Genomic DNA, 23,616 nt, shown 5'->3' with positions numbered 1-23,616 from the left:
GGTCCAAGTACTGACCCGTGGGGAACACCGCTGTATACCTTCCTCCAGTCCGAAAAACAACCATTCACCACAACTCTCTGTTTCCTGTCACTGAGCCAATTTTGTATCTATGCTGCCTTTATTTTCGCCTCTTTTAGTCCCACTACTTTCGTTCTCTGGGGGCTCTGCTATTATTCTTCGGTAACCAGTTCCTCGGAAATTAGTTAAATCTACTCAGCAAAATGTGAAATCGGCTCCTCCTTTTCCCTCCCTCTGCAGGGGGAAGTATTTGCCCCAAACTGCCTGCTTCTTCTCTGGTCGCTTCTGGAACCACGTTCAGTGCCTCAATAGCTCGGGCTGAGCACGTGACCTTTCACCTTGCACACAAGCGCTCACGCGCTCCCGAGTGGCGGCGAGAACCTTCCACCTCAGCGTTCCAGAGCGCGCGCGCGCGTGCACGTCATTGCGACGTTTGCTGCTTTGCCACGCCCTGCGCGCGATCTGTTATGGGGTCAGATGTCAGAGGGAAAAGGTTATGTGCTGTGGGACGTTCTGTGTGTCGTTGCGAGGTGGAGGTGTGAGTGTAAGAGTCGCCGGGCTTCGGGCTTGCTGAATTAAATAAAGAGGGCGAATGGGATGGGCCGTGTTATACGCCGGATGCTGGAAATCTGAAATATATGACCATCTGTGGAGAGAGAAACAGTTAAAGTTTCTGGTCTGTGACCCTTCGTTACAACTGGAAGATGTTAGAGATGAACAGCTTTTAAAGCAAATACACAGTCATCCTATGAACTATTAAATCTCTAACATCTTCCAGTTCTGATGCATCACAGACCTGAAAAGTTAACACTATTTCTCTCTCCATAGAAGGTGCCTGAGAACAACTAGCCTGCAGTTAAATATTCAGAGAAAGGGAGTGTGCACCAGGGACGTGCTTTGTCCAACTGCTGCAGTGACTTAAACAACTCGCATGCAAATATTGGCTGCGAGTGGGGAGTGCGGTTCTTTTTGTATAATAATGGATGGCCACGAGTGTGAAAAAGTACATGTAGCATAGATCTGATCACTTCCGCCCTCATGACTTCTTGCTGGGTACAGTTCCACTGATGTTGGGTGTCCTCCAAATGGCCAGCAGTCATATTAGATAGTGAGTGTTGATAGGCAATTTGGTCATTGAGCCAGCAGACACTTGAAGGCAATTACTGATTTGGTGCACAGTCAGCTGTTCTGTCTGAGGTCCACACATTCAGCACAGACTGGAGTCAAACCAGGTATCCTCCTGATCTCTGTCTCAGTTACAAACTAGCTTCCAGGGGTATTCAACATTCAGGAGACAGAAAGGAAAAGGAGGTGGTGTAGTATTGCTGGTTAAAGAGGAAATTAATGCAATAGTAAGGAAGGACATTAGCTGGGATGATGTGGAATCTGTATGGGCGGAGCTGCAGAATACCAAAGGGCAGAACACACTAGTGGGAGTTGTGTACAGACCACCAAACAGTAGTAGTGAGGTTGGGGATAGCATCAAACAAGAAATTAGGGATGCGTGCAATAAAGGTACAGCAGTTATCATGGGTGACTTTAATCTACATATAGATTGGGCTAACCAAACTGGTAGCAATACGGTGGAGGAGGATTTTCTGGAGTGTATTAGGGATGTTTTTCCAGACCAATATGTCGAGGGACCAATTAGAGGGCTGGCCATTCTAGACTGGGTGATGTGTAATGAGAAAGGACTAATTAGCAATCTTGTTTTACGAGGTCTATTGGGGAAGAGTGACCATAATATGGTAGAATTCTTTATTAAGATGGAGCATGACACAGTTAATTCAGAGACTAGGATCCTGAACTTGAGGAAAGGTAACTTCGATGGTTTGAGGCGTGAATTGGCTAGAATAGACAGGCAAATGATACTTAAAAGGGTTGACGGTGGATAGGCAATGGCATTTAAAGATCACATGGATGAACTTCAACAATTGTACATCCCTGTCTGGAGTAAAAATAAAACGGGGAAGGTGGCTCACATGTGGCTAACAAGGGAAATTAAAGATAGTGTTAAATCCAAGGAAGAGGCATATAAATTGGCCAGAAAAAGCAGCAAACCTGAGGACTGGGAGAAATTTAGAATCCAACAGAGGAGGACAAAATGTTTAATTAGGAGGGGGAAAATAGAGTATGAGAGGAAGCTTGCTGGGAACATAAAAACTGACTACAAAAGCTTCTGTAGATATGTGTGAGAAAAAGATTAGTGAAGACAAACTTGGGTCCCTAGCAGTCAGATTCAGATGAATTTATAATGGGGAACAAAGAAATGGCAGACCGGTTGAACACATACTTTGGTTCTGTCTTCACGAAGGAAGACACAAATAACTTTCTGGAAATACTAGGGAACCGAGGGTCTAGTGAGAAAGAGGAACTGAAGGAAAGCCTTATTAGGCTGGAAACTGTGTTAGGGAAATTGATGGGATTGAAGGCCGATAAATCCCCCGGTGCCTGATAGTCTGCATCTCAGAGTACTTAAGGAAGTGGCCCTAGAAATAGTGGATGCATTGGTGATCATTTTCCAACAGTTTAGCGACTCTGGATCAGGTCCTATGGACTGGAGGGTAGCTAATGTAACACCACTTTTTTTTTAAAAAGGAGGGAGAGAGAAAACAGTGAATTATAGACCGGTTAGCCTGACATCAGTAGTGGGGAAAATGTTGGAATCAGTTATTAAAGATGAAATAGCAGCGCATTTGGAAAGCAGTGACAGGATCGGTCCAAGTCAGCATGGATTTATGAAAGGGAAATCATGCATGACAAATCTTCTGGAATTTTTTGAGGATGTAACTAGTAGAGTGGACAAGGGAGAATGTGGTGTATTTGGACTTTCAAAAGGCTTTTGACAAGGTCCCACACAAGAGATTGGTGTGCAAAATTAAAGCACATGGTATTGGGGGTAATGTACTGATGTGGATAGAGAACTGGTTGTCAGACAGGAAGCAGAGAGTCGGGATTAACGGGTCCTTTTCAGAGTGGCAGGCAGTGACTAGTGGGGTGCCGCAGGGCTCAGTGCTGTGACCCCAGCTATTTACAAGATACATCAATGATTTGGATGAAGGAATTGAATGTAATATCTCCAAGTTTGCAGATGACACAAAGCTGGGTGGCGGTGTGTGCTGTGAGGAGGATGCTAGGAGGCTGCAGGGTGACTTGGACAGGTTATGTGAGTGGGTAAATGCATGGCAGATGCAGTATAATGTGGATAAATGTGAGGTTATCCACTTGGTGGCAAAAACACAAAGGCAGAATATTATCTGAATGGCGGCAGATTAGGGAAAGGGGAGGTGCACCGAGACCTGGGTGTCATGGTACGTCAGTCATTGAAAGTTGGCATGCAGGTACAGCAGGCAGTGAAGAAGGCAAATATTATGTTGGCCTTCATAGCTAGGGGATTTGAGTATAGGAGCAGGGATTTCCATTTGAATATAAGGCAGTTGTACAGAGCCTTGGTGAGGCCTCACCCGGATTAATGTGTTCAGTTTTGGTCTCCTAATCTGAGCAAGGACGTTCTTGCTATTGAGGGAATGCAGCGAAGGTTCACCAGACTGATTCCTGGGATGGCAGGACTGACATATGAGGAGAGATTGGATCGACTGGGCCGGTATTCACTGGAGTTTAGAAGGATAAGAAGGGATCTCATGGAAACATATAAAATTCTGACGGGACTGGACAGGTTAGATGCAGAAAGAATGTTCCCGATGTTGGGGAAGTCCAGAACCAGGGAACACAGTCTAAAGATAAGAGGTAAGCCATTTAGGACTGAGATGAGGAGAAACGTCTTCACCCAGAGAGTTGTTAACCTGTGGAATTCTCTACCGCAGAGAGTGGTTGATGCCAGTTCATTGGATATATTAAAGAGGGAGTTAGATATGGCCCTTATGGCTAAAGGGATCAAGGGGTATGGAGAGAAAGCAGGAAAGGGGTACTGAGGTGAATGATCAGCCATGATCTTATTGAATGGTGGTGCAGGCTCGAAGGGCTGAATGGCCTACTCCTGCACCTCTTTTCTATGTTTCTATATGTCACTTACGGTGGCCTCAAAGAATAACTGGTGTAGGTATCTCTCAGAGGTAGGTTAAGGCACATTTTTGGAGCAGAGTAGAGGGAGTGTTAGTCTGTGTACAGCCTATCATATGCTTACATGAGTATATTTGATACTAACTTTTGGTGTATAAAGTTGATCAAGTGTTCGATTCCCCAGAACTGACAGTTCTCATCTTCATCAAAACAAAAATTCTTCAAAAAATTACTTTTGTAAAAACAAAACATCTTAAGCCTTACCATTCATTAAAAGAAATCTCCCATATCCTGTAAATGTTTATTTTCCAATGATTTCTTTAGACTACATTTTACCAGTCTGTTGCATTGAAAACATTTTTGTTTAGTCAGAAAATAAATTTTGGAGTTCATTTTAAAGTATCCTGCTTTTTAATTTGTAATGTACAGCTAGAGCTACTCGTGTGACCGTTGCCTCAATGGCTTAGCTCATCAGTTTGTTTGTATTCTTTTATCAATTTGCTCTTAAGTACAAAAAACATACAGCATCCTTTTTTAAGATCTATTTTGGTTTTAAATTTACTTTTGAATGTTTGTTTTTGTTGTTTAAATGTAAATGCTGTTGTTGGGAGATCAGGGATCTCTGCTAATTCAGTATGAAAAGTCTCAATCAACCTGAATAGATGCTTTCGAGCATTTGTATTCAATAATTTCTCTAATATAATTGTCTTTTGGAATCAGTAATGGTTCTATTTTAGCTTTGCTCTCAGACAACGCTCATCATTTGTAGAAGCATATTGTACTAAGTTGTTTCATAATCCTAAATGTTATAAATAACCTATAATATTTATTTCCTTTGATCCTTATCAGTATTTAGACTGTTAACTGGAGACAGTCTAGAAACATGTTTTCAGACTTTTTTTGTTGTTGTAGTACTTGAAGAACTTGCTTAGAGTATTGTGGCCAATTATGGGCATCGCACTTTAGAAAGGATGTCAAGGCCTTGGAAAGGGTGCAGAGGAGATTTACCGGAATGGTATATGGATGTGGAAACTCATTTATGTGGAGAGACTAGAGAAGCTGGGATTGTTTTCCTTAGAGTAAAGAAGGCTAAGGGGAGATTTAATAGAGATGTTCAAAATTATGAGGGGTTTGGATAGAGTAGATAGGAAGAAACTGTTTCCACTGGCAGGAAGATCGCTAACCAGAGGACACAGATTTAAGATCATTGGGAAAAAAGCCAGGGGCAGATGAGGAGAAATGTTTTTACTGAGCAATTTGCTATGATCTAGATAGAATACATTGCCTGAAAGGGTGGTGGAAGCAGATTCAATAGTAACTTACAAAAGGGAATTTGGATATTTGCAGGACTCTGGGGGAAGTATAGGGGAGTGGGACTAATCAAAGAGCAGGCACAGACACACTGGGTCAAATGGCATTTTTCTGTGCTGGATAATTCTATGATTCCTGTCCTTTCTCTGTATCTTAATGGTTGAGCAGTGCCTTTGATGTTGAAAAAACATTCTGACTCCTTCAGGCTCTGGTATTCCAAGCTCTTTTGAACATTTACTTTTGCGTGCATGCTCAGGTGGTATTTTTATCTTGGTAGCTTTTGCTTTAAATTAGCTATTTAAAAAATATTTTAAAGAATTTTTTTAGGTGATGCATCCAACTGGATTGTGATTTCAATATAGTTGTGGAATATTGGAACATTTGCACAGAATTATAGTTTAATATGTGCTTTTATATTTGGATTCTGGTGATTTTTGGCTGCATGTTACAACTTTTAAATTAGATTACTGACCAGTAATGTCGTTAAATTATCATTTCTAAAATTATTTTTTAATAGCAATTGAGCCAGTTTTGGTACAATGATGAAACTTCTCTACGGCTCGCCCAGGAGGCAATTGAAGCTGCAGGAAGTGACGGCAGGTATGTACGTTCTTTCAACTGGACCAGGGCATTATTTAAGTATCAAGATGCAAACCAATGGCTCTGCAAATTTATGCAGGCAGTAGCCGAGACATGCGAACTAGGAAGGTCCCATATTCGATTCCTGATATTGTGTTGAATTAGCTGATCTCAGCCAGAATGGCAGAGATGTTACATATTGACTCAGCACCTATGATTTAAGGGGGGGAAAATTGTGCTGATCCCTATCCAGGGTCCAGTGTTGGAAGTGTTGATATTGGGTGAGGATAGGATTGGGCTTAAATCTGATGTCTCCATCAGGTATATTCTGGCAAAACTTGTCATCAAGGCTGACACATGAAGAATAACGACTTGATCGAAGTATCGGGGTGATCATTGCTGATAGAACCAGACAACAGCAAGGAATTAATGCCAGTATCCCTTTTGACTCTTAATCTCTTCTGCCTTCCACCCTATCACAGACCTATCACAGACCTTCCCTTTTGTTCTTTCCTCCCCTCCCCCCTTTCCCTGCTCCTACACTTGCTTAAAAACCTGTTACATCTCTAACTTTTTCCAGTTCTGACGAAGGGTCATCAACCTGAAACATTAACTCTATTTCTCTCTCTACAGATGCTGCCTGCCCTGCTGAGTATTTCCAGTATTTTCTGTTTTTATTTCAGATTCCAGCATCTGTAGTATTTTGCTTTTGTGTTGTGTGAAGGAATTAATGTAATCTGCAGTGAAGGGAAGAAATATAGGCAAAACTAAAAACAAAAGCTTTAGGTTATAGCATTGATTGATGAATGATGCAGCCATGTTAGTGTACAGAACACATGCAGCAGTGAATCACAGAGTTAGTGTGCATCATGGACTCCATTTTTATCATTATTAACCAGTTGTATCATAAAGATAAATTCTCGTTGCTCACTTGTACCAAGTATCAATTATTTATTTAACCACTATTTATATCAAGTATCTGAACGTGGTTAGAGGTGTGTGAGTAGCTTTTAGTTTCACACAGTGGCTGATGATTCAAAGAAGAAAATGTTAGCTTTGTGCTAAATCGTTAAGCTGTTTTATTTCCAATCAGGATATGCTGAGGCACTGTTCCCTTTAAGCCGTGTGGCTATGCAGAGCTCTACGGGTCCTGCACAGCCGGTGAGCCGGTTTTTAAATTGTAAAAACCACACGTGCGGAAATTTGAATGGGCCATGCAACCCAAACTTTTTTTTTACAGGGAACATCATGCTCGGGTATGATTCTAAAGGGCAGTGTCGCCCCTCTGGTGACCATTCTACATGTTAAGTTTTGTTGAGATATTTGACTATGACTGACATCACAGCAGAGCTCAATCTTATCCCCATCCAGTGTCCACATTTTTAGAAAGAGTTGCTGGTTAGTGATCAGGATTGTGACCTGCGTCCAATATTTTTTTCCCTTATTTCTAGGGGCAGTGAGGCCAGATGTAGTGCCCCTAGCTGAAACTGGATAACTCGAGGCTAAATGTGGGACCTTCTTAGTCTTTATGGCTCAGTACCATACTATGCGGTCAGATTACCTACAGATCTATTGGAGACCAGGCAGGCAAATTCCTTTCAGGCCTCTGCAGTTCAGCAACTTTTAATATCCACTTGAAATTGAATGGGTTAACTTTCCCTCCAAATCTCAGAGACTCTTCAACTCCACTCTTGATGCTGAGAGGAGGAATTCAATTCAGGGACAACCAGTGTGCTACTGCTCAGTGAACCAGAGCAGCAATTCATTGCACCATCAGCAGCACCTCAAATGGAGCTACTTGAAGAAAAACTGGTATATCTTCTGTCATTTTTCTTTTTTTCTGGGTCACTGGTGGAACTCCTGAGAATATGGATCAGAGAATTCCAAGCTCCGTTGCATTTTGTGGCTACTCAAAGCTTGGAGGTTAAATATGTTAATTTATATACTGAAGTGATGCATTATATTTTATTCATGTAATTTCTATTTCAGAATAGCTTGCATCAGTGCCCCAAGTGTATATCAGAAACTAAAACAACTTTGGAATGAAGAGTTCTCTGCAATTCTGTTGGAGTATGACAGGCGGTTTTCTGTTTATGGAAAGGAGTTTTTTTTCTACGACTATAACGACCCTCTGACTTTACATGAAGATCTCCATCCTCACAGTTGTGATATAGTGATAGTTGACCCACCCTACCTCTCAGAAGAGTGTCTCAGCAAAATAGCACTAACAGTCAAATATCTAACAAAAGGAAAGATTCTTCTTTGTACTGGTATGTGGACATCTTTCAGTTTGTTGTGTTCACAGAAAAGCATTCACCAACTTTTAGTAGTTAATGATAAATGAATGCTAGATATTGAAGGAATACAAATAGAAGTTCATTGATTGGGCGCTCTCAATGGCTCTACACATGATTCCATTAACAGCAGTGCTGTGGATCGGACTTACAGTAAAGCAACTAATTGGCCAATCACTTAACTTTTGAGGTGTAATCACTGTAGTTGTTATCTATGTAAATGCGACAGCCAATTTGCACACAAGATTCACAAACAACAATGGGATAAATGAGCAGTTAATCTCTTGGTGTTGGTTGAGGAGTAAATGTTGGCCAGAAAACCAGGGCGACTCCCTGTTCTTCAAATAGCACCAGAGGATCTTTTATGTCCACCTGAATTGGTAGATGGGGCTTCAGTTTAATGTGTATTCTGAAAGACAGCACCTCCAATAATGTAGCTACCCCTCAGTACTGCATTGCAGTGTCAGCCTCCCCAAACCGTTGAATGTTTATTTCTATGATGGCTCATCTGCAGTATCCCTTTCCTCTCAAAACTCCTCAAACATGTCATCCAATTACTGCTTACCTCTCCAGTCTTGGTTCTGCCATGTCCATAGCATAGAGTCACTCAGATGAAATTTTCCAACAGCTTCAATACCATGACCACCACCACTTACCGCCCCCTCTTCACTGATGAATCAATACTTGTTGAGCAACACTTGGAGGAACCTCTGAAGGGCACAAAATGTACTTAATGGGGGACTTCAATGTCCGCCACCAAGAGTGGATTGGTAGTGCCACCATTGACCGAGCTGGCTGAATCCTGAAGGACATAGCTGCCAGACTGCGGCGTCAGGTGGTGAAGGAACCAACACAAAGTCATCTGCTTGGCCTTGTCTTCACCAACCTACCTGTTCCAGACACACAGTTCTATTCTTTTGAAGATCAACTTTTGTGTTCACCGTGAGGACATCCTTAATCGGGTAGTGTGGCACTATCAACTTGCTAAGTGGGACAGACTAAGGACGGATTTAGCAGCCAAAAACTTGGCATAAGCAATAGCAGTATTGTATACCAGCAATCTGTAACCTTGTGGTCCAGCACATCCCTGACTCCTTGATCACCATCAATCCAGGCAACCAACCATGGTTCAATGTGGAATTTAGAAGTGCATGCCAGGAGTAGCAGTAGGTTCACTGGTGTCCTGCTTCTTGCACCTTGAGTTGAAATCCTTTCATGATTTTGCCACACTCTACCTCTGCAGTCATCTTAAGCTCTGTGCCCTGTACTCTCTACTTTTCTGGTCTGCCAAGTGTTTTACTCCCCCTCTCTCTTCCCCTTCACCATGGGTGTCCAAGCCTTCAACCACCATTTTCTTGCACTCTGGAACTTGATCCCACTTTCAAAATCCTACTGGTAACTCACCTCTTTTATTATGCCTCCACTAGCCTCTCCCGACTCCCTGCTCAGTTTTCACGATTCCTCCTAAAAAGTGCCTTGTGATGTTTAATTAATTTTAAGGTATTATATAAATATAAGTTTTATTAATATAATGGCAGGGTGAGTAAATGGTCTGCTGAGCTATACAGAACAGGAAAATCCCAGATTTGATCCCCACTTTTCCTAGTTATTTATTTAGCTGATCTTTACTGTCCCAGCTGCCACCAGGTATGAGTGCTCCAGTTAGCTTCAGTGGCCCTCAATTAGAAAAGGGGAAAAATCAGCCAGGGTTCCCACTACCGACTGCCATCCATCGACTCTTGGTGCAAAATATGTTTCTGGATGTTAGGTGAGGACAAGATTAGAAATATAGAAAATAGGTGTAGGAGTAGGCCATTCGGCCCTTCGAGCCTGCACCACCATTCAATAAGATCACGGCTGATCATTCACCTCAGTACCCCTTTCCTGCTTTCTCTCCATACCCCTTGATCCCTTTAGCCGCAAGGGCCATATCAGACGCCCTCTTGAATATATCCAATGAACTGGCATCAACAACTCTCTGCAGTAGGGAATTCCACAGGTTAACAACTCTGAGTGAAGAAGTTTCTCCTCATCTCAGTCCTAAATGGCTTACCCCTTATCCTTAGACTGTGTCCCCTAGTTCTGGACTTCCCCCAACATCAGGAACATTCTTCCTGCATCTAACCTGTCCAATCCCGTCAGGATTTTATATGTTTCTATGAGATCCCCTCATCCTTTTAAACTCCAGTGAATACAGGCCCAGTCGATCCAGTCTCTCCTCATATCTCAGTCCTGCCATCCCGGGAATCAGTCTGGTGAACCTTTGCTGCACTCCCTCAATAGCAAGAATGTCTTTCCTCAGATTAGGAGACCAAAACTGAACACAATATGCCAGGTGAGGCCTCACCAAGGCCCTGTACAACTGCAGTAAGACCTCACTGCTCCTATACTCAAATCCCCTAGCTATGAAGGCCAACATACCATTTGCCTTCTTCAACGCCTGCTGTACCTGCATGCTAACTTTCAATGACTGATGTACCATGACACCCAGGTTTCGTTGCACCTCCCCTTTTCCTAATCTGCCGCCATTCAGATAATCTGCCTTCGTGTTTTTGCCACCAAAGTGGATAACCTCACATTTATCCACATACTGCATCTGCCATGCATTTGCCCATTCACCTAACCTGCCCAAGTCACCCTGCAGCCTCCTAGCATCCTCCTCGCAGCTCACACCGCCACCCAGCTTAGTGTCATTTGCAAACTTGGAGATATTACACTCAATTCCTTCATCTAAATTATTAATGTATCTTGTAAATAGCTGGGGTCCCAGCACTGAGCCCTGCGGCACCCCACTAGTCACTGCCTGCCATTCTAAAAGGACCCGTTTATCCCGAATGTCTGATTCCTGCCTGCCAACCAGTTCTCTATCCACGTCAGTACATTACCCCCAATACCATGTGCTTTAATTTTGCACACCAATCTCTTGTGTGGGACCTTGTCAAAAGCCTTTTGAAAGTCCAAATACACCACATCCACTGGTTCTCCCTTGTCCACTCTACTAGTTACATCCTCAAAAAATTACAGGAGATTTGTCAAGCATGATTTCCCTTTCATAAATCCATGCTGACTTGGACTGACCCTGTCACTGCTTTCCAAATGCGCTGCTATCACATCTTTAATAATTGCTTCCAACATTGTTCCCACTATTGATGTCAGGCCAACCGGTCTATAATTCCCTGTTTTCTCTCTCCCTCCTTTTTTAAAAAAGTGGTGTTATATTAGCTACCCTCCAGTCCATATGAACTGATCCAGATTCAGTCGACTGTTGGAAAATGATCACCAATGCATCCACTATTTCTAGGGCCATTTCCTTAAGTACTCTGGGATGCAGACTATCAGGCCCCGGGGATTTATCGACCTTCAATCCCATCAATTTCCCGAACACAATTTCCTGCCTAATAAGAATTTCCTTCAGCTCCTCCTTCTCACTAGACCCTCAGACCCCTAGTATTTCCAGAAGGTTATTTGTGTCTTCCTTCATGAAGACAGAACCAAAGTATTTGTTCAACTGGTCTACCATTTCTTTGTTCCCCTTTATAAATTAACCTGAATCTGACTGCAAGGGACCTACGATTGTCTTCACTAATCTTTTTCTCTTCACATATCTATAGAAGCTTTTGCAGTCAGTTTTTATGTTCCCGGCAAGCTTCCTTTCATACTCTATTTTCCCCCTCCTAATTAAACACTTTGTCCTCCTCTGCTGAATTCTAAATTTCTCCTAGTCCTCAGGTTTGCTGCTTTTTCTGGCCAATGTATATGTCTCTTCCTTGGATTTATCACTATCCTTAATTTCCCTTGTTAGCCACGGTTGAGCCACCTTTCCCATTTTATTTTTTACTCCAGACAGAGATGTACAATTGTTGAAGTTCATCCATGTGATCTTTAAATGTTTGCAATTGCCTATCCACCGTTAACCCTCTAAGTATCATTTGCTAGTATATTCTAGCCAATTCACTTCTCATACCATCGAAGTTACCGTTCCTTAAGTTCAGGACCCGAGTCTCTGAATTAACTGTGTCAGTCTCCATCTTAATAAAGAATTCTACCATATTATGGTCACTCTTCCCCAAGGAGCCTCACACAAGATTGTTAATTAGTAATTTCTCATTACACATCACCCAGTCTAGGATGGCCAGCTCTAGTTGGTTCCTTGACATATTGGTCTAGAAAACCATCCCTTATACACTCCAGGAAATCTTCCTCCACCGTATTGCTACCAGTTTGGTTAACCCAATCTATATGTAGATTAAAGTCGCCCATGATAACTGCTGTACCTTTACTGCACACATCCCTCATTTCTTGTTTGATGCTGTCCCCAACCTCACTACTACTGTTTGGTGGTCTATGCACAACTCCCACTAGCGTTTTCTGCCCTTTGGTATTCCGCAGCTCCACCCATACAGATTCCACATCACCCAAGCTAATGTCCTTCCTTACTATTGCGTTAATTTTCTCTTTAACCAGCAATGCTACCCCACCTCCTTTTCCTTTCAGTCTATCCTTCCTGAATGTTGAATACCCCTGGATGTTGAGTTTCCAGGCTTGGTCACCCTGGAGCCATGTCTCCGTGATGCCAATTTCATCATATTCATTAATTGCTGCCTGAGCAATTAATTCGTCCACCTTATTACGAATACTCCTCAAATTGAGGCAGAGAGAGCCTTCAGGCTTGTCTTTTTAACACACTTTGCCCCTTTAGAATTTTGCTGTAATGTGGTCCTTTTTTGATTTTTGCCTTAGGTTTCTGTGCCCTCCACTTTTACTTTTCTTCTTTCTGTCTTTTGCTTCTGCCCCCATTCTACTTCCCTCTGTCTCCCTGCATAGGTTCTCATCCCCCTGTCATATTAGTTTAACCCCTCCCCAACAGCATTAGCAAACACTCCCCCTACGACATTGGTTCCGGTCCTGCCCAGGTGCTCACCGTCCGGTTTGTACTGGTCCCACCTTCCCCAGAATCGGTTCCAATGTCCCATGAATTTGAATCCCTGCCTTCTGCACCACTCCTCAAGCCACGTATTCATCTGCGCTATCCTGCGATTCCTACTCTTGACTAGCACATGGCACTGGTAGCAATCCTGAGATTACTACCTTTTGATGTCCTACTTTTTAATTTAACTCCTAGATCCCTAAATTCAGCTTGTAGGTCCTCATCCCATTTTTTACCTGTATCGTTGGTACGTATATGTACCAGGACAACTGGCTGTTCACCCTCCCCCTCCAAAATGTCCTACAGCCGCTCCAAGACATCCTTGACCCTTGCACCAGGGAGGCAACGTACCATCCTGGAGTCTCGATTGCGACTGCAGAAACGTCTATCTATTCCCCTTACAATAGAAGATTGGGTTCAGCTGTGATGCCTTAAGCAGTTAAATAGCTTATCAAAAATCTCTGTCTAGGCTAATGATGGCCACTTGGTTGAGGTATGTATTTATAATATATTTGACTTTTTCTCTTTCAGGTGCAGTCATGGAAGACCCAGCAGCAAAGTTACTTTCTGTGAAAATGTGCAAATTTCTCCCAGAACACAATAGGAATTTAGCAAATGAATTTCGCTGTTATACAAACTATGAGTCCAGGTTAGATTTGGACTCCATCTTTTAAATGTTTGAAAATGGAAAATTAATGCCTGTATCATACATTAATTGGAGACCCTGATTTATAAAAGCATTGTAACTGAAGGTGTGCCCTAAATATTAATACATGGATCACAGGGACTCCTCATGTAATGTATTGTCTGTTAAACTAATTCATCATCCAGATTTGTGTGCTGCAGTTAGCAATTTATTCCACAAAGAAATATTTTCAAAATACATTGTTTTTTTTTAGCCCATATGAAATAAGGGTTTGCAGATGGAATATATAATCAAACTTTGGGCACCTGGTTCCTCAGGTGCTGTGCTTGTGATTTTGGATGCTGTTGGCACATGGGACATGTTGAAATATGGAGAATGAAGAGGCATAGAGCTTGATGGGATAGTAAGACTAGCTTAGCATATAGTATAGGGAATAAACACAAGATAATGTACATTTGTTTATTAACACGTGTTTTCTTTATATATTCACATAGGTAATTATAATTAACTTATGAGCTAAATGAATTAGCTAGGCAGAAAGTTTGCTGGGAGATTAACAGTTAACTTAGCATAAGAAATAGAAATCACATGTAGGCTTGGTAACAGAAACTTGATTCAAGTACTGTATCTGGATCTTGAGAAACTTGCCAAAGAAGAGCTCTTTACAACAGTTACCTCGGAAACCAGATTGGACATGCAGCGGCAGCCAATGCAATAAGTAAGACTCCATTGTTCACACAGAAAAGTAGAATGATCAGGTGTTGGGAACAGACGAGATAAGGGATGCTATGGAGCTTGGGCTTTGGTTCAGCCAGGACACCATGGGAAGGTTATTGAAGGGGAGGTGTCATGTTGTCAGGTGACAGAAGGAACACAATCACAGGAGAAGAGGCTTATTCATATTTAGTAAGGGGATAAGAATCATACAGACATTTTGTGTTTTGGGAGATAGTGCAATGAGGATACGTGTGTCTACATTTCTGCACTCGTATCTGTTTAATCTACTTTGCTTGTAACGTGCTTCGCATACTGACTGAAGAAATAAAGATATTGAACCTGAAGCAACAACTATTTTTGTTACTCAGAGACCACGTGAGCCTCTTTATGTATATCAGATGCTGTTAACGGGAGTAGTTAACGAGGGGCAGTATTAGGAAGTCATTCTAGACCACTAAAGTCCCTTACAGTGCCTATAACCAGAGTGTCAATTGCAAAGGTTTGGGAGCGGATTGGCTTCCCAGACTATTGCATGTGGTGGTGCAATCTAAATTATAGTATCTTTAAAAAAAAAAGTGAGAAAAAAGTATTTGTAGCTACATTAACTGATTGCTACCAGTGGGATGAAGGACACCTTAAGTAGGCAGTCACAGTTTGAGATTCTTTACCCATTTTGTTCATGGAAAGACTTGGACGTGTGCTATGTTAAGATTTGTTTTTTTTTAACAAAAGCTTGTCTAAAAGAGTTTAACTTTCCATGATGGGCTCCATGCTGAGTTGTGGCTTGGTAGGTAGATGAATGCTATTTACAACGCGAGATGAGAAATTCTCTACGTACTTCTGCGCCCCCCCCCCCCACACACACACACAGAGGACATGGGTACGCATGTTTTTTATTTTTGTCACAGTATGTGAATAGAAGTTATACTGATTTTTTGTATACCTAGTGTCATCTTACTTGGTGTTCTGTTATGTGGAATAAAGCAGCTTACAAATCGAACTGCCCATCGTCCCGTCTATTGTTAACTTGATTCTGTCTGCAGAGATTGGTTGTGGTTTCCACATGTACATTTCTTCATTCAGCCCAGAACACAAAGGAGTTTTATTGTTATGCTCATGGGTCCCACTACCATGCTAATATACTTGGGGCAGTGGGAGAGTTGACCTCTGAAAGAAGCAAGTGAGCAGTGTTGCTTGTAGTTGGAATTGCAATTTGACATAACGGAGAGGATTGATGAGGGTAGTGTGGTTGATGTGTATATGGACTTCCAAAATGGATTTAATAAAGTACCACATAATAGCTTTGTTAGCAAAATTGAAGTCTATGGCATTAAAGGGTCAGTGGTTGCGTAGATATAAAATTAGCTAAGGGACAAAATCAGTGTAGTGGTGAATTTCTTTTTCAGACTGCAGGGAAGTGTGCAGTGGTGTCCTCCAGGGGTCAGTGTTGAGACCTCTGCTCTTTTAATTATATATTAATGACCTGGACTTGGGTATACAGGGCATAATTTTAAAGTTTGCAGATGACCCAAAACTCAGAAATGTAGTAAACTATGAAGAGAAAAATAACAGACTTCAGGAGGACATCGACTGGTGAAATGGGCAGACACATGGCAAATTATATTTAATGCAGAGAAGGGTGAAGTGATTAACTTTGGTAGGAAGAATGAGGTGAGGCAATATAAACTAAATGGTATAATTTTAAAGGGGGGGTTCAGGAACAGAGAGACTTGGAGTGGGGTAGTACTGTAATGGTGTTCTCGTAATTACATTCCTAGCTGCTGAGACTCAAAAGTGAGGGAAAAAAAGATTTCTGCACAAGATTTATCTGAGCAACGGTGATAGTACTTTCTGAATAGAGAAACTGCAAACCTTAGTGAAACTTTGCAGAGCCACAACTGTTGCTGATAATGGAAACCATGAACTGAATTGCCCAGAAGCAGTGTATATTGGACAAGGCGTAGATCCCTGGTGGCCAAAGGGCAAGACGACCTGGGAAGAAATTGATCTGGTTATGTCTCTCCATTAGACAACTGGTATAAACAAATAAACTGATCACATACATATTCCATTCTCCTTTTCACCATCATCATCATCATATGCAGTCCCTCGAAATCGAGGAAGACTTGCTTCCACTCTAAAGTGAGTTTTCAGGTGACCTGTAATTTCCGTATTACTGTACAGTCTCTGTCACAGGTGGGACAGACAGTGGTTGAAGGAAGGGTGGGTGGGGAGTCTGGTTTGTTGCACTCCTTCTGCTGTCTGTGTTTGGTTTCTGCATGCTCTTGGCGACGAGACTCAAGGTGCTCAGTGCCCTCTCGCATGCTGTTCCTCCATTTAAGGCGGTCTTGGGCTGGGGATTCCCAGGTGTTGGTGGGGATGTTGCACTTTATCAAGGAGGCTTTGAGGGTGTCCTTGAAACGTTGCCTCTGCCCACCTGGGGCTCGCTTGCCGTGTAGGAGTTCCAAGTAGAGCACTTGATTTGGGAGTCTCGTGTCAGGCATGCGGACGATGTGACCCGCCCAATGGAGCTGGTCGCGTGTGGTCAGTGCTTCAATGCTAGGGATGTTGGCCTGATCGAGAACACAAACGTTGGTGCGTCTATCCTCTGGATTTGCCAGATCTTGCGGAGGCAGCGCTGGTGGTACTTCTCCTTTTAACATAGTGAAGTCAGCAACAATCCATTTTGAGCTACTCGCATAATTCCGAGTTTACAGCATAGAAGCAGGTTGGTCTGCTGGTGTTGAATTGGAGCTGAAATTTTACCTATTAATGTATTTAACATAGAATTAACAGCACAGAAACAGACCATTTAGTTCATCTAGTTTTATTTACAAAACTACAGTTGCACATATCAATTTTGATTTTATATTTAATAAGAAAGTAATATCCAGAAAAAGTACAAGAATGAGATTATATGGAATAAAGGTAAATAAATTGGTCTCATGCCTTTAATCCTAAATACTTAAATATCTTTCTTATCTATAAATGAAATATTGAACAATTTATCTATATTGATAATCAAATGTATCTTTAAACACAGTTTAACAAATCATAGAACTACAGTTGCTTTATTATATCAATATGATTAAACATTTTAAAATATCAAATGTACAAGTTTTATATTTATAAGTAATTTATAGTTAACTATTATAAATTTAATAAATACCACAGATTAGTAAATACATTGAAGCAAATACAATTATGACAAATATAAAAACCAATACATTTAATGTATGATATTTTTATCTTGATGATGTATACATCAACTATGAAAGTGACATTGCTTTGGTTTTCTACTTGGATGGGTGTAGTCATTACTCTGGTAGCAAATCATCTCCTAATTCCTCATCTGCAAATTCATCTTCTTCAACCCGTTTTCGAGCTGCAGTTCTGGGCCGTTCTATTTGTGGTCCAAGTGGATCCATGTATGAAGCATCTAATATTATAGAAAGCAACTAAAAAAATCAACAGCAACAACAACTTGTATTTAATAGTGCCTTTAACAGAGTAAAACGTCCGAAGGCACTTCACAGGAGTATTACAAGACAAAAAAAATTGACACTGACCCACATAAGGAAAAATTAGGGCAGATGACCAAAGCTTGGTCAAAGAGCTAGATTTTAAGGAGTGTCTTAAAAGAGGGAAGAGAGGGAGAGAGACGCTGAGTTTTAGGGAGGGAATTCCAGAGCATAGGGCCTAGGTAGCTGAAGGCACGGCTAGCATTAAGCGATAAAATCACGGATGCTCAAAAGGGTTGCATTAGAAGAGCGCTGATATCTTGGGGGGGTTGTGGGGCTGGAGGAGATTACTGAGATAGGGAGGGGTGATGTCATGGAGGGATTTGAAAATAAGGATGAGAATTTTAAAATCAAGGTGTTCCATTGCTAAATCAGGGGCCAATGTAGATCCGTGAGCAGGGGTGATGGGTGAATGGGGCAGTGCGAGTTAGGACACAGGCAGCCAAGTTTTAGATGACCTCAAGTTTATGTAGGGTGGAACATGGGAGGCCAGCCAGGAGTGCGTTGAAATAGTCAAATCTAGAGGAACAAAGGCATGGATGAGGGTTTCAGCAGCAGATGAGCTGAGGCAGGGGAGGAGATGGGCAATGTTACGGAGGTGAAAATAGGGGGTCTTAGTTATGGTGCAGATATGTGATCAGAAGCGAATTTAAGGGTCAAATATGACAACAAGGTTGCGAACTGTCTGGTTTAGGTTCAATCAGATGCTAGGGAGAGGGATGGCGTTTGGGATGGGGACTGAAGACAATATAATAATTTAGTAAAAATTTAGTAAAGTGCTGTTTTAAATAGATTCTCCTTCCCTACCTGTCTGCAGCGTTTGACACGGTTGACCACTCCCATTCTCCTCCAATGCCTCTCCACCGTATTTAATTGGAGAAAATGTCTGCTCATCCAGTACTGGATGTCGGACAAGCAGTCTAACAATTTAGAGATCGTGGAGGGGTCGAGAGGGGTGGTGGTGAGGTAGAGCTGGGTGTCATCAGCGTACATGTGTAAACTGATGCTGCGTTTTTGGATGATGTTGCCAAGAGGCAGCATGTAGATGAGAAATAGAAGGAAGCCAAAAATAGATCCTTGGGGGACACCAGAGGTAATAATGCAGGGGCGGGAAGAGAAGCCATTGTAGGTGATTCTCTGGCTATGATTAGATAGATAAGAATGGAACCAGGCGAGTGCAGTCCCACCCAGCTGGACGATGGTGGAGAGGTGTTGGAGGAGGATAGAGTGGTTAACCGTGTCAAAGGCTGCAGACAGGTCGAAAAGGAGAATCTATTTAAAACAGCACACATTTTTACTAAATTATTATACAGGTCAATGCAACCATTCAGGAAGAATTGTTAGATATCCCTTATGTATGTTTGAAATCCAGCTGAATCTGCCACTCAAAAAAATAACTTGAAAGATCTTATATTACTTAATCTACAGAAATGAGTAATTTCATACTCTGCTTTTGGTTCACAAATTAGAACTTGGGCTGTAGGTTAATAAATGTAATTGAAACTGAATATGAACTCTGTGGTTTACTGAACTGGTTTCAGAGTTAAAGCCAAAGTTCAATCAGAAACCTGATTTACTTTTGCTGATATAAAAGACTTGAACACTCTCCACTAGTAAACTACAATTTGCATTCATGGTTATCATGGAGGTCAGGACAATTTTATTAACTTGTAAAGTTATCAGTAAAATATAAATGTTATAAACTAGCACATATTTCCATTACATGGATCATTTTAACCAATACAGCACACCCTACATTGTATATTAAGCATAGGCCTGCAATTAAAATGCCAGTTTACAGATAAACACTGTATATTTGAATTGTATGTTATCTACAATATCTAAAAATGCAAAGCAGCATTTTTTATAAATCATCACCAAGCGACTAGAGATGAACCCAGGAAGTTCATTATAAAACTAAGTAATGAGTAAAAATAATTTCCACTACTTGTTGATCACCTGTGGTGTTGCACGAGATGGAAAATTCACTTCCACTATCCTACCTGGAAGTCTATTTGAAATGCTCATTACTATTTGAATAAATAAATTATTCCAGGCATTAGTTTTACTTTGATCAGTTTGAAGTGAAGTATATTTTAAAATTAAGGCTTTCTCCAGCTCTGTAGCTCTTCTATGCTTTTCCACAAGAAGAGGTGGACATTGCTTTGGTTATCTTGGAGTGACTCCATGTTTGTGAGAGAGCGATTGGGGAATCTCCATCAACTTGAGAACTATGCTAGCGGGAATATAGCTTCTGGTTGGGCCACCCAAGCCAGATAGAACGAAAGGTAGGAGCCAACTTGAGACAGTCCACTGGTCCTCATAGTAACATAGTGTGAGTCAGACCAATAACCTGCCCATGTAAAAATGCCTTTTGTTGCAGAAACAACCCAGAGACAAGACAGCTCTGATCTATAAACAACTGCAGCAGTCACAGAGTGCTGCATAACATTGGAAAATCCTTTCAGGAGTGTTACTTACAGGTGTTATAGGCAAAATGACAGGGTATTCCAATTTTAATAGATTATAGTAATATCACAGCTTGCTTTAGAGATGTTAGATATATAGGACAATTATCTCCTTAATAGCAAATAATCTTCCTTTAATTAATAGTACACCTATTTTTGTAGAATACCAAAAAATCTTACACATGTGGGAAGTATAGAACTATTTATTCACTTTGTTTAATGATTACAATACAACATACTTTTCTGCATATGTAGAAAGAGGGATAAGGTTCTACAGGCAGAGTTTAGGGAGCTAGGAGAGGGATTAAAAAGCAGGACATCAAAGGTAGTAATCTCCGGATTACTCCCAGTGCCAGAGCTAGTGAGTACAAACAGGTGGATAGAGCCGATTGAATGCATGGCTGGAGAGATGGTGCAGGAGGGAGGGCTTTAGTTTCCTGAGGCATTGGGACCGCTTCTGGGGGAGGTAGGACCTGTACAAGCCGGACGGGTTGCACCTCAACAGAGCCGGGACCAATATCCTCACGGGGGTGGGGGGGATTGCTAGCGCTGTTGGGGAGGGTTTAAACTAGCTTGGCAGGGGATAGGAGCCTGAGAATAGATTCAGTAGGGAGGGGAGTAAAGCTGGAATTAGAAAGCAAAAATAAAGAAAGTGAGTTTGAAGGACAAAGGAAACAAGCAGGAAAAAAGGGTAAAAAGAACAAATTTAAAGGCTCTTTGTCTAAATGCACATAGCATTCATAACAAAATAGATGAGTTGATGGCACAAATAGATACAAATGGGTATGATCTGATAGCCATTACAGAGATGTGGTTGCAAGGTGACCAGGACTGGGAACTAAAAATTATGGGGTATTTGACAATCCGGAAGGACAGACAGAAAGGAAAAGGATATGGTGTAACTCTGTTGATAAAGGTTAGAATCACTGCAATAGTGAGAAATGATATTAGCTCAAATGATCAGGGTGTTGAAACAGTTTGGGTGGAGATAAGGAATAATAAGGGGAAAAAAATCACTGGTGGGTGTAGTCTATAGGCCCCCTAACAGTAGCAACTCTATTGGTCGGAGCATAAACCAAGAAATAGTGGGGGCTTGGAAAAAGGGAACAGCAATAATCATGGGTGATTTTAACCTCCATATTGATTGGACAAATCAAATTGGTCAGGGTAGCATAAAGCATAGAAAATAGATGCAGCAGTAGGCCATTCGGCCCTTCGAGCCTGCACCATCATTCAATAAGATCATGGCTGATCATTCCCTCAGTACCGCTTTCCTGCTTTCTCTCCATACCCCTTGATCCCCTTAGCCGTGAGGGCCATATCTAACTCCGTCTTGAATATATCCAATGAACTGGCATCAACAACTCTCTGCGGCAGGGAATTCCATAGGTTAACAACTCTCTGAGTGAAGAAGTTTCTCCTCATCTCAGTCCTAAATGGCTTACCCCTTATCCTAAAACTATGTGCATTGGTTCTGGACTTCCCCAACATCGGGAACATTCTTCCCGTATCTAACCTGTCCACTCCCATCAGAATCTTATACGTTTCTATGAGATCCCCTCTCATCCTTCTAAACTCCAGTGAATAAAGGCCCAGTTGAACCAGTCTCTCCTCATATGACAGTCCAGCCATCCCTGGAATCAGTCTGGTGAACCTTCGCTGCACTCCCTCAATAGCAAGAACGTTCTTCCTCAGATTAGGAGACCAAAACTGTACACAATATTTCAGGTGAGGTCTCACGAAGGCCCTGGACAACTGCAGTAAGACCTCCCTGCTCCTATGCTCAAATCCCCTAGCTATGATGTCCAACATATCATTTGCCTTCTTCACCGCCTGCTGTACCTGCATGCCCACTTTCAGTGACTGATGAACCATGACACCCAGGTCTCGTTGCACCTCCCCTTTTCCTAATCTGCCGCCATCCAGATAATATTCTGCCTTCGTGTCTTTGCCCCCAAAATGGATAACCTCAGATTTATCCACATTATACTGCATCTGCCATGCATTTGCCCAATCACCTAACCTGTCCAGATCACCCTGCAGCCTCTTAGCGTCCTCCTCACAGCTCACACCGCAAGCCAGCTTAGTGTCATCCGCAAACTTGGAGATATTACACTCAATTCGTTCATCTAAATCGTTAATGTATATTGTAAATAGCTGGGGTCCCAGCACTGAGCCCTGCGGCATCCCACTAGTCACTGCCTGCCATTCTGAAAAGGACCCGTTTATCCCGACTCTCTGCTTACTGTTTGCCAACCAGTTCTCTATCCACGCCAGTACATTACCCCCAATACCATGCGCTTTGATTTTGCACACCAATCTCTTGTGCGGGACCTTGTCAAAAGCCTTTTGAAAGTCCAAATACATCACATCCACTGGTTCTCCCTTGTCCACTCTGCGAGTTACATCCTCAAAAAATTCCAGAAGATTCGTCGAGCATGATTTCCCTTTCATAAATCCATGCTGACTTGGTCTGATCCTGTCACTGCTTTCCAAATGCGCTGCTATTTCATCCTTAATGACTGATTCCAACATTTCCCCACTACTGATGTCAGGCTAACCGGTCTATAATTCCCCGTTTTCTCTCTCCCTCCTTTTTTAAAAAGTGGTGTTACATTAGCTACCCTCCAGTCCATAGGAACTGATCCAGAGTCGATTGACTGTTGGAAAATGATCACCAAATGCATCCACTATTTCTAGGGCCACTTCCTTAAGTACTCTGGGATGCAGACTATCAGGCCCCGGGGATTTATCGGCCTTCAATCCCATCAATTTCCCTAACCCAATCTCCCGCCTAATAAGGATATCCTTCAGTTTCTCCTTCTCACTAGACCTACTGTCCCCTAGTACAATCGGAAGGTTATTTGTGTCTTCCTTTGTGAAGACAGAGCTAAAGTATTTGTTCAATTGGTCTGCCATTTCTTTATTCCCCATTATATATTCACCTGAATCCGACTGCAAGGGACCAACGTTTGTCTTCACTAATCTTTTTCTCTTCACATATTTATAGAAGCTTTTGCAGTCAGTTTTTATGTTCCCAGCAAGCTTCCTCCCGTACACTATTTTCCCCCTCTTAATTAAACCCTTAGTCTTCCTCTGTTGAAGTCTAAATTTC

The 23,616-nt window shown here is 41.9% G+C and overlaps 2 protein-coding genes across 3 annotated transcripts in view; one reads left to right on the top strand and one right to left on the bottom strand.

The window, feature by feature from the left end:
* Positions 1 to 489: 489 nt before the first annotated feature.
* On the top strand, positions 490 to 15,512 carry eef1akmt1 (EEF1A lysine methyltransferase 1). 2 transcript variants are annotated; one of them, XM_070891535.1, is made up of 4 exons: positions 490 to 554; positions 5,867 to 5,949; positions 7,923 to 8,198; positions 13,681 to 15,512. In XM_070891535.1, exons 2-4 carry the CDS (start codon positions 5,889 to 5,891, stop codon positions 13,821 to 13,823), a joined length of 480 nt encoding a protein of 159 aa, XP_070747636.1. In that variant the 5' UTR covers positions 490 to 554; positions 5,867 to 5,888; the 3' UTR covers positions 13,824 to 15,512. The 2 variants fall into 2 exon arrangements, with proteins under 2 accessions (XP_070747636.1, XP_070747635.1); XM_070891534.1 differs by having other exon boundaries at positions 503 to 562; positions 7,918 to 8,198.
* A 2,034-nt stretch (positions 15,513 to 17,546) lies between these two features.
* The window catches only part of ift88 (intraflagellar transport 88 homolog), a 145,060-nt gene continuing 138,990 nt past the window's right edge, over positions 17,547 to 23,616 (bottom strand). The window contains exon 26 of the mRNA XM_070892193.1: positions 17,547 to 17,951. Coding sequence (XP_070748294.1) covers positions 17,830 to 17,951 — 122 coding nt within the window. The 3' untranslated portion in view covers positions 17,547 to 17,829. The remainder of the gene's footprint in view (positions 17,952 to 23,616) is intronic.

Source organism: Pristiophorus japonicus, chromosome 10 (assembly GCF_044704955.1).
Source record: "Pristiophorus japonicus isolate sPriJap1 chromosome 10, sPriJap1.hap1, whole genome shotgun sequence".
NCBI classification, from domain to species: Eukaryota; Metazoa; Chordata; class Chondrichthyes; family Pristiophoridae; genus Pristiophorus; species Pristiophorus japonicus.
The sequence above is the reverse complement of the archived record's forward strand: the minus strand, read 5'-3'. Positions and strand labels throughout refer to the sequence as shown.